The 17789-nt window shown below is 40.5% G+C and overlaps 1 protein-coding gene across 1 annotated transcript; it reads left to right on the top strand.

The window, feature by feature from the left end:
- Positions 1–805: 805 nt before the first annotated feature.
- On the top strand, positions 806–3957 carry LOC144531035 (uncharacterized). Its single transcript, XM_078270929.1, has 2 exons — positions 806–1689; positions 2961–3957. The coding sequence occupies exons 1-2, from the start codon at positions 806–808 to the stop codon at positions 3955–3957; spliced, it is 1881 nt and encodes a 626-aa protein (XP_078127055.1).
- The last annotated feature ends 13832 nt before the right edge of the window (positions 3958–17789 follow it).

Raw genomic sequence — 17789 nt, 5'->3', positions numbered from 1 at the left:
TTATTTTATTTTTTTAAATGGCAATAATCTGATGTTGGTGAGAATTATGTATGCCCAGGGTGACATCCTGCTATCTGTGCTTGATCAATTCATAATTAATATTAAAACTATACTGCAAAAATCTTCTTTTTTTTAACTATATGCATTCTAAAAGCTTTTCAGTGTTTTTTCTATCTAGGGATGTGTTATTTGCTGTTGTTTGGTCTGCTACAGAGGTTTTAATACAGCTGTAGGTGGAAACAGCTACTGATATCTGTGATGCTTTCTCAAAACAGATCGGATTGCATCCCTGTAACGGACTAAAGGGGTGAGGAAGAAGAGAGAGACAGTGAGGAGGGGGGAGGTCTGCATGATGTTTGCCTTCCTTGAAGGTGAGATTATCTATTAACAGCTTGTGGCGGAAAATACGGTTCAGACAGCCACTCTCTGGAGGAATGATTGTACATAGCATAAGGACTGCACTGGGACCAGTGCTGAACAGCATGATGACTCCAGCTAACTCATCAGATGTGGCATAAGATGGGAGACCATGATTCACATTTGTCTAGAAATGTTTTTATCCACACATAACAGAGGAACCTGCAGACCACATAACTGAAACCTGAAATTAGGTTTTTGCAAGGAGTTCCTGCCTTTTTGGATTCTGATTTTGGTGTTTTGCTTTCTTTTCTTTTTTTATTGTTGTCGATGAATGGATTTTAATGAGGACCAAGGGACACCAGTACAGTAAGCCTTACAGTCGAGAGATTTGCATACATCTCTGCTACCTTTTGGCTGTGGCTTTTGTTTCCGCCTGGAGAACAGCATGGATCTGTCCCAGGACCACCTGTCAGACTGGAGCTCAGTGCAGCCCAGCTTCTCTCCGCTGCTGCAGTACGACGGCTCTCAGGAAAGACTCAACCACACCTACAGCTTCCACAGCTCTGTAATGCTGACCTCCACCTTCAGTTCTGCCACTGCCTCCCTCCATCAACCTCTGCCTTCTCTGCTCCCCTCCTCTCTCATTCCTTACTCATCCCTCATCTCCTCCCCTTTATTCTCCACCACTTCAGCCTCATCCTCATCCTCTCATCCTGTCTACCAACCCTCCTCCTTTCCTTTGTCCCTGTCCACCTTTCCTTTGAAAGACTTGGCCAACCTGGAGAACATGCTGCTCTGGACTCTCCACGAGCCCAGCACAATCGCTCTGACCATCATGTACTGTCTGTCTTTCATTTTGGGATTTATTGGGAACTTAATGTCCCTGCGCGTCCTCACCAACAGGCGGAGCCGGCAGCTAGCTGGTGTCAGCGCCACTCGCAGTCTGCTGGTGAACCTGGCGGTGTGTGACCTGGCTGTGGTGTGTGTGTGCATGCCCATCACCCTGGGAAGTCAGATCTACACCGCCTGGGTGTACGGCGACCTCCTTTGTCGGGCGGTGCCCTTCACGCAGGCTGTTTCAGTCTCAGCCAGTGTGTTAACGCTGACTGTGATCAGTGTGAATCGCTACTACAGTGTTCGATCACCACTGCGAGCTCGCTCTATGTTTACCCGCCGTCGAATCTTGGCGACTGTCGCCGTGGTGTGGACAGTGTCTTCGATCATGTGCGCACCTATTGCAGTGATGAACCAGCGGCGGGAGATCAGCTTTGAGACATTTGCCATCTTGGTCTGTGAGGAGAGGTGGCCTCAGCATCGCCTTAAACAGGGGTAAGTTCAGTCAAACTGTACCAGTATCAACAAGTCTAGGATCTATTCTCTGCAGATCCTTCGCTCTCCATCACATTTTCAGATCCTTTGTTCACTTACAAACCAGAGAATCAACCATGATGCAGCTTGACACACCAAGCTTACACTGAGCAATTAGGTGCCGTTGAGCCATGGTCCCGTTAAATGGTCATCCATCACCAGTAGGTTTTGTCCAGCCCCGTTGGCAGTAATTGGCTCTTAATGGCCAATTGAGCATGTGGAACTGGAAGACACTGTCAATGAAAAAGAGCTCTCTGATTGGCTGATTAACCCAGTGAATCGGCGATTTCACCCATTGAAATCGTTTTCTCCTTCTCTGTTTTTCCCAGTCAGAAAAAAAGACCACAGACTAACAAAACCAGTGCAAAGCAAACTAACTTTACGGGGCTAGTTGCAACTTTTTGCCAGACATATTTTTAATTGATATTTTGATGAAATAATAAGCCTTTTTAATTAGGTAGGTCTTTCTGTCATAACTGCACATAACTTACGTGCACGTCTTTGCAACGTGAGGGAACTTGAGGCGAAGCTCAACATGTAGTCAGTTGGTGTTTGCCTGTGCTGGTTTGGTGTGTTTGGTCCCTTTAGATTCTCGTACAGGAACCCACTTGCTATTAAAACCTGTGAGGTTCTTCAATGCTGTGCTTGAAGCTCAGACTGTCAACTTCAGTAATATTTAGTACTTCAAACACAGTTTTAGTGACAGGCTTTTGTTCCTTTTTTATCCTGCGCAGAATTTCCCTATTTTGGTTTCCTTAATCATGTCAAGTGTCTCAGAATGACTGCTATTGTGTTCACTTAGTAGTTTTCTGTATATGCCATTATAACTTAATTTTGTGTCAGCCATCTTGCAACTTAGTGCTACAAAGTGTTAGAAATAGTGTTGAGATACCATCAAACCTAATCCCATTGGGAGTTCTAAGACGGCACTGCTGTCATATTGATCCTTGTGTCTTGTTGATGAAAACAAGAGCAAATGTAATAGTCTTGAAAGGAACCCATTGTGTTCCTGATAACTATACTTACACTGCAATCCATAACTTGAAATGAAGCATGCTGTCATTGTAATAAAAATATCCTTGACTCATCAGGCATATCTAAATAGCAGAGGATGGAGAGCATCTTTAGTGTTTCATCAAATACTGTATACAGATGGATATAATAGATATATTTGAATTAAAAGGGAATTAAATCAGTGTCTCATTTTTAATTATTTAACTTTTCTTCCACAGATATAATGTGCTGCTGTTTGTGATGCTCTACTGCCTGCCAGTAACCTTTAACCTCACCATAGGCTTCCTAACTGGCAGAAGGCTTTGGGGTGGAAAAAAATCTACTTTTGCAGATCTCGACCCTCGCAGTGAAGCTCTGCATGCCTCACGCCTAAAGACGCGCCAGAAGATCGCCAAGATGGTTGTGTGTCTTGTGCTGCTGTTTGCAGTGTCCTGGCTGCCACTCTACTTGGTTGACCTTTGGATCGACTGCGAGCAAAGACCGCCGTCTTGGCTCCTGCAGACACGGCCATTTGCCCAGTGGCTAGGCCTGACAAACTCCAGCCTTAACCCCATTTGTTACTGTTTCATAGGGGATTTGTACCGCTCAGCTAAAGTGATACGGACGCGATACTACCAGAAAGTCTCCGCTATCTTCGGCTCCTCCTCATTCTCCAGCTCAGCTGCCGTGATGTCTCCTACTGCAGTGATTACAGACACCAAAGTGACTGCTGCTGAGCGGCACCATATTTCTGCCGCTGCTGTGGCAGCGTCTGCATCCATCGTTGCAATCCCCAGGCTGTTGAGCTTGGCTAGAGGACAGGGACTTGGGCGGAAGATCGGAGACAGTTCAGACAGCCAAGCAGGATCCGACCACAGTATCTCAGACTGGTGTCGGTCCAGTCCCAGTGTGTGTGACAGCTCCTTATTCCCCTGCCAGCTCCACACACTACAGCATTCTATACAAACAGCTGACTTTCTGCCCACAAGAAGACACTCTGTGATGGAGAACGTAGGATCATTACCTTTAAGAATGGAGTCTGTGGACATAGACGTGCTGCCTTTGAGGAGGCATTCGGGGGACAGAATATATGGTCTGTCAGCTGATAAGAGAGACATCATTACCATGGGCAGAGACACTCTCTGTTACTCTGGGCAGCACAGAAGCAAAACATCACAAACCTACTATCTGGTAGGAGATGGGCAGGATGAAACAACCGATATGACCAGCCTGTGAAAGCTGCAGATTATCTGAAGAATCAGCACAGAGAATTTTTTCTTGTCTGTCCCACAGGCAGTAAAAACTAAAACAGCTCCTGATTTAGTTTGCGGTTGACAGTGTGGGTTTATCCCTTGCAAAAGCCATTTTTTGTCTTGAGGATAAACTGGATTGGTTGACACACTCCTTCCTTTTCTGTATAGTATTCTCTCAGTATCATCAAAAGCAAGGGGATTCAGGATCAACGTTCACACCAATGCAATCAGGTTTTTGAAGGCAGATGGAGGGAGTAGTGATGGAGTGAAGCCTGCAGGCGAAGATCTGGGGTTTGTTTAGCCACGGGCTAGAAAGCCAGTTAACAGCCAGAAGCACTGATTAAAGCTGTGCACCATTACATGCTAGTCATATCATAAGGGATTTAGCTGCTAGTCACAGTCGTGTCTGCTTAAGTCAAATACCCAGCAGGGCGCATATGTGTGATTAGTTTTGTTTACTTTATGTTATTCTCGTTCTTTTTTATTGCTTTGCTAATGCAGGGACATACTGTATTAGAGCTTCTGACAGGTATTTACAGGATAATGTCACCATCAGTGTGTGGAGTCTGTGAAAAATGTGTACCGTAGCAGCAGTTGTTCACTTGTGCAGTCATGCCGTTGATTTGCAGGGAATATGAGACTTGAACTTGCAATACAATGTATGGTTTTGTTTTGCACATAACAACTCTGTGATATTGCTATTAGGTATAAAAAATAACTTTTAAGGCTCATCAGATTTTTTAAAGGCCCAATATGTAATATATTTACTGTAATAAATCCAAAAATGACCCCCAATGCGTCATCAGATATTAAGGAAACATGCTAAGTTGAAATACTATCTTTTCCGACAACAATGATAATGCCGGTATTTTCTCCTTTCCATTCCGTGATGGAATTTCTGTTTGTATTTTGGCCTGTTTGTTGTTATCAACTGCCCAGTTTGACAGCCAGGCCGGGTTCTAAAAAAGATTGTCTGAAATAAGCCCAAAACAACCAGGTTTACTTAATTCAGAGAGGATTTAAAGGGTCAGTTCACCCAAAAAACATTTTCTTACATGCCTTATGTGGTTTCTAATCATGGAGAAAGTTTTGGTTTAATTTGGCCTGGTGTTGCTTTTCTGATGCCACCCCAATATATGTCATTTTGGAGAACATCATTTTGTTTATGGTGCTAATAGGATATAATGATTACATTTTAAGAAATCAACTGAAGTGTGTTATTCCAGAATCAGTGTCCTGGACTCATAATTAGGGCTGTCAAACGATAAAATGTTCTTAATTGCGATTAATCGTTGAATTTCTATAGTTAATTATGGAACTATGGAAATTCAACGATTAATCGCATGTTTTATCACATGATTAAATTCTATTATTTTGCATTTCAGAACTGTTTTTAAGTACATATTAACAATGGAAAGCAATTATTACCAGTGTATCTTGATTGGGAATCAAATGAATGCAAAGAAAATGACTTGATTTTAAGATTTGTATTTGTTTATTATATTTTATATTTAATCTAGTCACACATTTGAATCTAGAGTCAATATTAAGGTTGGGTATTGTTTGGTTTGGATACCGGTACTAAAGCGGTACTTTTAAAACGGTACCGGTGCCTTAACGGTACCTGAACTTTTTAAGAAAGTTAAAAAAAGAAGGGTACTAAACAGTTGGCGACATTAAAGAATGGCTTGTTTATTGCTGAGGCCATATCGTCAAAATTAAATGTTTAATAATAATGTAATAACTATAACAATAACTTATTTCACTAGTAAATAGCTGTTGAATGACAAAAACAACCACCAGATGGGAAAAGGCCATTTAACAACAACTATGAATGCACCACGAGGCTGTAAATTACCAGTTTCATTGAACGCACCGTCTGTGTTTTTCTGACAACGGCAGCTGCAGATTGTTACATCCTGGTGTTGAATCCTCTACAGTGAAATACAGACAAACTTTACACCGTTTAGCGTTAGATGTCAGCATTTTAACCATGTTTAATCCAGCAACTAGCTAGCTAGCAGTAGGCTAATGTTAGCTGCTGCTAAGTGTAGTGTTAACTAGCGTCACATGCAGCAATATTTCTGTTGCCTGTAACGTCTGTTTCAGAGCATCAGAGAGAAGCGCAGACATATCAGTGGCACCAGAATGAGGCACCGAAATCCGCGTTTCTATTCCTGCAGCAGCAGGATGTGTTACGAGGAAGTACGGCAAAATAGTAGCCTGTTAGGTACGACGCCAAGCCGAGTGAAGTGAAAATAAATTAATAAATGGCGGCATGCGATTAATGCGATTAAAAAAAAAAACTAACACGTTATGCTCGACCCTTAATCGCATCGCGTTTAACACGTTAATGCTGACAGCCCTACTCATAATCAATGGATATTTCATTTTTACCTAAACATTCATGACACTGTGTTCATATTGGCTGTTTTCTGCTTGGTGGATGTGGGGGTTATTTTACCCCAACCATCAGTAGTATATCATATAATATAATAATGCTTGCTTTTGGGGGAATTACTAGAATTGTTGGGTCTTTATAAATTATACAGTGTGGTCTAGACCTACTCTATCTGTAAAGTGTCTCGAGATAACTCTTGTTATGATTTGATACTATTGAATTGAATTGAATAGTGAATGAGATATCCATTTTTTGTCAACAGTGGAATAGTGGTTGCAAGGAGCAGTTAATGTTTTTCATGCCGATTGAAGAAATATGCCACTTAAGGGTGCCTCGTGGATTTTTCTTTTAATCCAAGTCAACAAAACACATTGAGTCTTTGAAGCCTAACAAATTTTACCTTGCACGGCAGCTGAATTCTCATTATATCACGAGATCTTGCGAGAATTGTGGGATCACGAGATCACACAAAAATCCATCTTGTCAGGCTTCAACTTTTTGTGTCTGAAGTGAACCATAAGCGGTTCAGACCAATCAGTGTCCTGTAAGGAGCTACTGGCACACTTTAGGTGTGTGACGACCGTGACTCCAGGCCTATTTATGGGATCTGTAACTAGGATATCAATGTTAATGCTATAATTTGGATGATACTTGGAACCCTGTCAACAGGACTATTTCTTCCTTTTAGGGTAGTAAAAATGGTATTGTATTCAGCCGCAGACATCTCAAAACCAAGACAAATTTAAGCCAAAACTGCATGTCTAGATACTACTAAAGGTCAGACAAAATGTTTACAGTTTGGGTGAGCTGACCCTTAATATTTTTATTAGGGCTGTCAATCGGTTAAAAAAGGTAATCTAATTAATTACATACTCTGTGATTAATTAATCGAAATTAATCGCATACATAGTTAACGGTGCCTGAACCGATACTTTTTAAGAAAGTAAAAAAAGAAAAGAAAAAAAAGGGTACTAAACAACAGTTGGTGACATTAAAGAACGGCTTGTTTATTGCTAAGGCCATATGGTCAAAATTAAATGTTTAATAATAATGTATAACAATAACAATAACTTATTTCACTAGTAAATTGAACGACAAAAACAACCACCAGATGGTAAAGGACATTTACAATAACTTCAAATGCACCACGACGCTGTAGTTTACCAGTTTCATTGTCTGTGTTGTTTCTCCGACGGCAGCTGCAGACTGTTACATCCCGGTGTTGAATCCTCTACAGTAAAACACAGTCAACTTTACAACGTTTAGCGTTAGCTGTCAGCATTGTAACCGTGTTTAATCCAGCTGCTATCTAGCGGTAGGCTAACGTTAGCTGCTGTTGAGTATAGTGTTAACTAGCGTCACATGCAGCTGGGTTTGTGTTGCCGGTATCATCTGTTTCAGAGCAGACGAGAGAAGTGCAGACATATCAGTGGCACCAGATTTCGGTAGCCAGGGTTGGCAGGAAGAAGATTTTTACAAGTAAATGTTCCAATTAATGATCCAGGCAGAACATTCTTGTCTCCCTCCTTCATTTTACAGTCCAATGGTGGCTAGAACGGCTCCGGGTCAAACGTCAATATGGAATGGATTAATCTGCGTTATTTTTTCTCAGATTAATTAAAGTTTTAGTATTTAATAACAGAAGAGTTTTGGCCAAACCAGCACATGCCTTGATGAGCAAAGGACTGAAACAGGGTGCCGAAATATCTTTAAAGGTTAAAGAAATAAAAACACACACACACACACACACACACACACACACACACACACACACACACACACACACACACACACACACACACACACACAGACACACAGATGCATGCACAACAACAAAATCTAATCTACCCTCGGGCTGCTTCCAGTTGTGTGCAAGACAGAGGTGGTGAATAGCATGAACTGCTGTGACATCAAGCTGCTAATCACACTCCTGACCTCGCAGCTAAAGGGAAGAGGTGCAACACTCAAGGCATCAAACTGTGTTGAAACTGTCCTATTTATATCATTGGATAAGGTTGCGTCGTACTTTAGAAAATCTCAATGACATTACGCTGTGACTGTCTTTCATCTGTCCTCTCTTTACTTTCATCTACCTCTCTCTCTTTCTTAGTGTTGCACTGTGTTAATCGAGGGCATGTGTACCTAATAATGTGCATTTGGTGTTTAATTAAAAAAGCTAAAAGTCTGTCTGTGGTCACCTGTAACTCTGACTGAAACATCCTAGGATTTGTACAGATTATAAAGAGCCTGCAACACAGCCTTCAGTTTGAGGATTTTTACAAGTTGTCTTTTACTAATAGAGACGTAATAAATGGGGGGAGGCGGAAATAGATAGATAAAAGTTTTTCTCAGTTGTGGGATCCTTTTGTCCAATCTTCTCTTGTTCCCTCAGGGTTGATTAAATGTTAATTGGATCTGGATTTAGTTATGAGTAGCTCTCATTCCTTCCTATCAAATGAGTTACAAAGAAGTTGAAGGAGGGAGAGACTCAAAGACAGTCTCATCAAATTTGTGATATGGACATCGCACCACCATGAATTTAATCAGTGATTGTAGAACAAGTTGTGCATGCTTATTTTTACTTGTTCATCATGTAGAAAACGTAGCTAACATATTCCTGGTACTAAAAAAACAACTTTAGTGAAGGTTTGTATTAAGTTTAGGCACGGCGCAAGTTGCATTACACAAAAAGCCCCTTCAACAATTTCTTCTGTTATGCTATTATTTATATATTGTTGTTGTACTGTATATATTGTTTTGGGCATTTACTAAAATTACTGATACATTTTTTTCACATTTTGTTGTTTTGCAATTCATATTTGTCATATAATCCATAAAATATTTTTCTTTTAGTATGATGAAGTATCTCTTGTTTGATGAAATTTCAGCATGCCAGTTTCCAACTGCATGTCATTTATAAATAATACAGGAACCTGAGCCCACTGCAGAAATCCCTGTTTGTGAATTGCTATCTGGTTTTTGAAGCACTCACAAGGATGTGATGAGCACACATGCACGCACGCACACACGCACGCACGCACACACACACACACACACACACACACACACACACACACACACACACACACACACACACACACATATTTGGGTATCCCAGGGACTCATGATAAGGCATTTCAACACATGATTGCTTTCATTTCTTCAGACATCGAGATCTTTTTTTCTCCACATACTCTCATTAATCTGTATTTTTCTTTGCACTCTCTTAAAAGGTCTCTCACCACTTCTCTGCTTCTCCTTTCCATTTTGGATTTCAGATCTCCTTTCTCCTGGCATCATTGCTGCACCAAAGGACAAAGGAAAAAGGACAGCAGGCTAAAATAGCCAGTTTTTTTTTTTCCCTCTTGCTTCTTTCATTACCATCCTTATATTTCCTTTTTTGACAACAAGACAAGGGCCATTTAACATAGAGCATACCCAGAAGGGTGCAATGCATACTAAAGGCACAGAAACAGTGAACTAAAAATGCTGTGAAATAATATGCATAATAGTGAGACCACTGCTCCAAAGCCAAAAACACCACTTATATTTGACGAGGTTAATTACAAATGTTCTGCTGTTGACATAACGTAAATAAACATTAATAGCAGACAGTGAAATGTGTCCTCCCCTGAAAAATGACTGCATAAGTCGTTTGTACAATCAGCAATTACTGTATAACCGAAATGTACATCGTCAATTTAGTGTCAGTGTCTTACAAAATTATGGAAAGGATCCCTATAGAGAAAACTGTTTTTAAAGGTCTTTGTTTAACCAGAAACAGCTGTCGCTAAACGAACCAGACTCCATTTTAAAAAACAATACTTTTAGCGTGTATCGAGCCAACATATTTTTATATCAGTTTTTTCAACACAAACTAGAGTTGTGATTGTTGGAAAAGTGGTAAAACAAACCAAAACGGCTTTTCATAGTTTTATTTTGTGTCTGTCGACTTTTAATTAAATGTAATATACGATGATAAAGTTACTGTTTATTTACATGGAGTCTGGTGGGTTTAGCGAGTGCAATTTCGTGGCTGTTTTAATGTTTTTAAAAAGGATCTTACTCTTTAACAGAAAGGTCGACCTCCTTAGAAATCCTTTCCATAATGTTGTTAGATACAGACGGCCCTATCTTGCACCTGGCGCAGCGCAGCGCATAGCATAGCCCGACGTGAGTGTCTTTGCTAGTTTAAGACCGACGCAGTTGTCAATTTCCCGTCCAGCGCCCGCGTCGTTTAAATAGCCAATGCACCTGCACCCATCTGTGCGCCCATAGGCGTGCTGGTCTTACAGGGAGGTGTGTTCAGGTGAATTCTTGGCGTATTGCTATCTTGAGGCAGCGGGAAGTGATCGCACCATTGACCAACAAAAACCTGGTCTAAAGTCAATAGCGCAGCATTCATTGTTATTTTAACAGCAAATTAGTAAAATGCGCCTAGCCTTATGCACAGCGCACGCACACTATGCTTGTTACACACACACAGGGAAGCGCAGCAGCACTTAAACATGCAAAAGATTACAAATAAAAATATTACGGTGCAAATCTGCCATCATAATAACAACACGCTAAGGTACAAACGCGCCTGGCTTTTAAAGGGAATGGGAGATGACACTCTGATTGGTTTATTGCATGTTACGCCCAAAACACACCTATGAATTAATGAAGACACTAAGTACAACCCTTTTGAACCATGCGCCCGGCGCACGGACCCTTTTTTCCGCTGTCAAACTAGCAAAAGTGGATTTGGACACGCCCTAAATGCACCTGCGCCATGCATGCGCTTAGATCGTTAAAATACGGCCCTTAGAATATTAATCTGTTGGTCTTCCATCAGTCACTTAGACACAAAAACATAGGAAAAAAGGGATTAGGTTGAAAAATAAACGAAGTTACGTCACGTAGACTGTCACAGTAATGTATACCTACTCAAATATAAATGAAAAAACACACAAATGCAATACAGTGACAAAAACATTGCCATTTATTTCCAAAATGCAGTATTTTTGTTTTTCATGTATCCCCTTTCCATATCCAAGAGGAGAAAACCAGGAAACCGTGCAGTAAGATAAAGGGTTTACTGTACAAAAATTACAAATAAAAGTGACTAATTCTTTCAAAGCTCTAATCACAAAAAGACAAAAACACATGCTGCCTCCTATTTTGGTCTGGCCACAGCACCTTATCTACCTCTAGCTCTTGCTTCACCGTTGAATTTCAGAACAGGAGAGCTCATGTGTGGCTTTATACTGCTAAAGCTCTGATTGTGCACAATTCAGCAACTAGTGTTTACACCTGTGTGAAGTGGGTGTTGCCAATTGGTATATAGATATTGGCATTGTGATTGGTGTTGCTTTCCAAAGGGACTACAGCGATTTGAATTTTGTGCCAACTATCTGCCAATGTAGACAACTGTGTGTAGTGTTTTGCAAAAAGTGTGATACAGAATTGGACACTGACTGTTGCAGGAATTGTGCTTGCAATTTTGCAGACTTGGTTTAGGGATTTGGTACATGAGTTTCAGGTTTTGGTGATAGTGTTTCAAGTTCCAATTTTGGTGTGCAAACAATTGGGAAAAATTGTAAAACTTATTTTTAGTCCGACCAAAAGTTCCAAAAGCCAAAGATAGTTGGTAATAATTTGTCTATCAATCCACTAATTGATCAACTGTTTAATTGTTTTAGCTCTATTCTTAAGGGTCAAAATATTGGCACTTGCAGTGTTGATAGCGAGAGAGTTTACTTTTAAAAATAAGGCATCAAATATTTAAATATCTGTGTTTTTGTCTCAAGCTGAAGTGACTGTTCCCCTCAAACATTTCACATTTTAGGACAGCGCCCTGTTATTCACAGCTCACAGTTATTGGTACTCAGTTGCCCAGGGAAACTAGATACTGCATTGTCTGTCGACCACCTATTTGGTTCTGTTGTCCCTGTTGGTTTTAGTTTTCACACTCACTCTTACAACAAAGCAAATGCTGCTGTGGTATTGATTTACTCCATTGGATAAAGTAAAGGGAAAATAAAAATAGCAGTGCTGACACTGAGTGAGACAGCTGAGTCACCAGACTTATCGAGAACTTCATCCATCCTCCAGATGCACAGCAGGCTGATAAACTCGGCAGGACGGTGAAAGGAGATATAAATACAGTACATGCTGGAAAAACGTTAAACACTATTTAATACTTTTTCAAAAAAAAAGACTGTTCTTTCTTCCCTCAATCGCATCATCTCCAAATTTAATCAGCCACGACCGAGACACTAGAGATCTGAGCAGACGAGCAGGAGGTCACCACTCTACCAAATGTGATTTAGCCAAATAATCAGACGATATTATCCTGCTATATTTAGAAAGCTAACGTAAGTCTGGCACAGTTAAAATCTTACATATTTATAAAATTATTTTATAAAAATGTGTGTATACAGTGTGTGTACAGAGTGTGCGTATGTGTTTACAGAGTGAGGGAAGTGTCAAATGTGTTTAACCATATTGATATCACTTTTTCATTTCTAAAAAAAAGGGGTTATAATTACACAGGACTATTATCACTAATTATAAACAATTCAAATATGGAAAGCATTCTGTCTGCCCTGGCTGGATGTCTGCCGTGCAGCCTGCTCTCTCTGTTGCAGCTTGTGATAATGGCCTCATGCATTTTTGAACAGTTCACGCTCAAGCGTGTGCATGCGATCGCCCAGCCAATGCCGATTTGCCTCCGATATTGGACTTTTGTCAGGGAGCTCCAAAAACTGTTGGCAAGCTACAGCTGTAGTAAGCAAATGCTGAGCCAAAACACACAATTTAGTTTCCCTCTGTGCCTGCAAACTAACTAATTTGGCAAATCTGGGAAGTTTTGGAGCTGAAGAGCTGTGATAGCATTTAACTTTTGAACTGTTATGGAGTCAGTTTTCGGCACCAGAAGGTCAGCGGTAGCCAATACTAATCCAGTGACAAATCAGCTAAGTGAATTCCCTCTTTTGTGTAACTAAATGGTAAACGTGACGAAGTGAGGATGCATCTAGAACCAAAAAATACTAAGAGTCCACAGCCGAAGGCAGAGAAGTAAAAGTTAAAAGTCAGGGGATCACAAAAGTCATTATGATTCATCCTCTGGGCACCATGGATATCTGTATCGGAAGGCATCACAATCCATCCAGTTGTTGAGATAGTTTAGTCTGGACCAAAGTGGTGGACCAAAAAGCCTACATTGCAATCCCTAGAGCCACACTGATAGCATGGCTAAAACACCATCAGACCTTTAAGCATGATGAGCCAAGATGGAAGCCTTTTTTTTTTTTAATCCCATGTGAGGAAAGTAAACTGCTTTATTTTTGCTCGGCCTGGCACTTTTCGGCTCTAGTTCTAAAGTATTTTTTGCAAACGTGCTGTAACTGAGCAATTAGAACAGTATATGTATTAATGAAACGCCAAACTCACACAGATTCAAGCATATTTGTATCGCTCACTTCTTTATTCTCTTCTTTCAACCGGTTGACATAAAACCAGATCTCTGTCACGCCTTCCAGCAACTCTCACTAATCACAGCTGAATGCAGGATCACTGTGAGGATATCTTAGATCTTAGTTAGAATGAAAATGAATGAAGTTGACTAGAGGCTATAGGTCAGACTTTCACCCGTCTCACAATCTTGTCTTCTAAAAATGACGTACATACTCAATGGCTTTACATAATACGTTTTTGAGGAAACTTAATAATTATACATGGAGGTGGTCCTATGTGTAGTCAGGTTTACACTAATTTTAACATTTTTGAGTTAGGGAAAGATTGGGTAAAGCTGTGGCTCACCAATCAGCCGACTGTTTAAATGGTCCAGTCGGATGATTGGTGAGCAGCTTTACCCAGCATCCCTGTAGTTACAGAGGATAGCTACCTCTATTTGTCACAAACATAGCTTTGTTCCTGCTATTGTCACTGAGCTGAACAAGCTGTAGCGATGTTTGCACATACTGTACATGACATGAGCATTGTTTAGTTTGGTTATAAACCTGCTTTTGTCTTGATTTTATTTGAGAGCATATTTATTTGAATGATTTTTATTTCACTTATTTATAGTTCTATCTCTCTCTCTTCTCTCTCCTGATTGGTGGAGCCTTGAGTATTTGCATTAGATTTTGAATACTTGTATCAGTTTTTAGTATGTTTTCATAGTTTTTCTGATGCAAAACAAATATACATACATACTGGTACAAGTAACATAACCTGAACCTGATTGTGTTTTAAATTAAATATATATTGAAAAAATAAACACATCTTGTCCCATGTCACTAATGATTTTCAAAAATCTTTCTCTAAAATAACAAAACAAATGAAAAACCTTTTTTTTTCTTCTGTATTTCGCTGATCACTAATTAATTCACTCGTGAGCAATTTTCCTATTATGTTGAGTAAATAATTTGTAATGCCTTGCGGCACTACATTTTCTGAACACAACAGAAAGTATTTGCTGTTGCAAATTACAACGTTTAAGTCTAGTCTAACTTTTAGGAGACAGGATTGCCCTGCAAATATTCACTCTGCCTCTTTATCATTTCAACTGAACAGACAAATTCGGCTGGAAAAAGATTTGGAGGTCAGTGTTCAGCTGCTAAATCACAGGGTGTGCCAATCTGTCTTTTGATTGAAATGGACGAGCAATTGGTTCGGGAGATGTTCAATCACCTTAGGTAAATCTGATTGCAGTCTCTAAGGGCGATTTCACAGCCTGTGCAATTGCAAAATTGCAGGTGACAAAGGTGCCTCAAAAGATCAAAAAGACCAAATTTTGGTCCGATCAAAAGAGGTGGTCTCCGTTCCGGACTAAACTGAACCATGGTTCGGTTCATTTGCAGTATGAAAACACTTTTTGGATGGTTCGGACTTTCGGACCAATTACAGGAAGCTCTGGCAGGCTATCTTGGTGTTATAAGACCGGGTAAGCTCCTTTAAGGAGCAGCTCAGTGCTTAGCTTGTAGCCTACGTGAGAGAGAGAGTGTGCAGACAGCTGTCGGCTATCAGAGCAGAATATGAATCAGCAATTTACTTGTTAAGTGGTAGGCCTCGTAAATGTACAGTGTAGGTTTTCGTTTGTCTCTGAATAAATGCTCCAGAAAGAAAGTTCCCGTGTCTTGCTTCTCAATATCACAACAAAACAAAAAGAGCCTCGGCAGGAGGGGAGAGCAGCAGTCAGTTGACAAAACTCCGACACAGTCAAGTATAGATCTTTAGTGCGCTTGCATAACTGCAGTGTGAAACCAAGACTTACTGGATCAAAATAATGTGACAAAAACATGAACCTTGGTCCGGACTTTTAGGTGTGAAAACGCCCTAAAAACCCCACTTGCAGCATTCCTTACACCACAGGTCCAGAGTGGTTTGAAAGCTTCTCAGTTACCGGCCATGACATGGACTAACTGCTGTCACGTATGTCCCACAAAAAATGCACTTTAAAGGCATACTATGTAACTTTTCCCTCTTCGGTCCCCCTACAGGTTGTCTCATTGGAACTACAGCTCGCGCGGCTGTAGTTCCAATGAGACAACCTAATAGGGGGACCGAAGCGGTGGGACGCGCAAGCTGTAGTTCCAATGAGACAACCTGTAGGTGGACAGAAGAGGGAAAAGTTACATAGTATGCCTTTAAAGGAGAGGTCTGTTTTGTTTTTCCTCTACTGTTCATATGATTGAATTGAGCCAAGACCTCTGCAGTGAAAACTGCGAGTGTATTCAGCGTATTCAAGTACCTTGAGCTTTACAGACGCACACTGGAAATTCTTTATAATTTTGACCATGAAAATGATTTAGATTTTATAACTTGAGTGGTAGATACTTCTGCACTGTAATTATCTTTCTTTTTTTATCTATCTTTCACACTTTTTAGGGGAGTTTTTCCTCATCTGAGTGTCAAAGGACAGAGGGTGTTGTATGCTGTACCTGTAAACACCCCTGATGTATACATTTATAAATAAAAATGACTTGACTTTCTCACATCATTTTCACATTTCCCTTTTCTTGCACACGCTGTCAAGCTTCATCCGAAACTGATCTGTGCATTAGACCAGAACAGAGCCAACAGTCAAATCTTAAGCTTTTGTTGCTCTTTCATTTATAGTCTGCACACATGAGCCCTCAGTGAGCTTGACTAGTGTCAAATGATTTCATGGAGCGTACTAAACAAACTACTATACAGAGGACGGAAGTGCATGCATCAGCGCACACACACACACACACACACACACACACACACACACACACACACACACACACACACACACACACACACACACACTGGGAGTGTTATTCTGAGAGTAGCAGATAAGCTTTTCTTGAAATGCAACAACCAAGATGGGAACTGTGCATTTGTCAGTTTGTCTGTTTTTGTGTGTGTGTGTGTGTGTGTGTGTGTGTGTGTGCGCATATATCTGTGCTTGTGTCTGAGGACCCAGGGGCTGCTATGAATGATAAAAAAGTGTTCTTTATTCTAACGCTTCATAGTTTGTCTTTGTAGATAGACTCAGTCACCGTAGCCTGAAGTCAAGGGCAGTGCTCCCCAGATGGCGGAGGCTCTGTCAGTAAGCTGGTGTGTGTCGTCCTCATCACCGATTTCCAATACTCAATAACCAGATTTTCTGAATTGGCGCCGAAAGAAAAAGCCAACCTGGTGAGACTGGCTTAGTGATGGAACTGGAGTCAATCCCCATAATACAGTAATTTAACTGTAATATGGAGACAAATGAGCTCCAGAAATAGCTATTTCCTGTTATTCAGCTGAAAAGCGAGTGAGGAATATTTTCCTGCAGCAGTAATTCAGTAACACTGGCTCTGTGATTCAAGGACTGTGATAGTGATTTAAATTAACATTACAGTTAATTTTGGTGTGGTGATCCAAAATATAGCAAGTTTTTACTGATATTGTCTCTTTCAACAGCCCACATTTTGAACAGTATGTGGTGGTTCTCAGCTACAGTGGTTTCGTTCTGCGAGGCCCTGACACAATCCCAGTTGTCAAGATTGAATATTTACCTATTAACCTAAACACTGGAAGAACATTGGGAAAGGTTGTGATGACTAAACAGCAAGTCTTAGGCCTCCTGCACACTGCCTGTGTGGCGTGACCCTACCTTTCTGTTACGTGTCAGTTGCGTAGCGGCTGCGTGGCGTTTTCTGTCTTTGCACACCAGAAACGTGTCTGACGCGGCGCTGCTGCTGCTAGCCTTGTCTGTACACATGTATGTTTCCCATTGATAAAATGAAATAATATACATTATACTGATTTGATTACAGCAAAGACAACGTCGGCAGTATTGATGGCAAAATAGGCTACAGAATATTTTGTTCTGTATTGACAGGTGCAATATTTGAGAATCAATAATTATTATTATTTCATTTTTTTTTATTACATTTATATTTGCATTTATG

Source organism: Sander vitreus, chromosome 2 (assembly GCF_031162955.1).
Source record: "Sander vitreus isolate 19-12246 chromosome 2, sanVit1, whole genome shotgun sequence".
Classification (NCBI taxonomy): Eukaryota; Metazoa; Chordata; class Actinopteri; order Perciformes; family Percidae; genus Sander; species Sander vitreus.
This window is presented reverse-complemented; position numbering and strand designations above follow the sequence as displayed.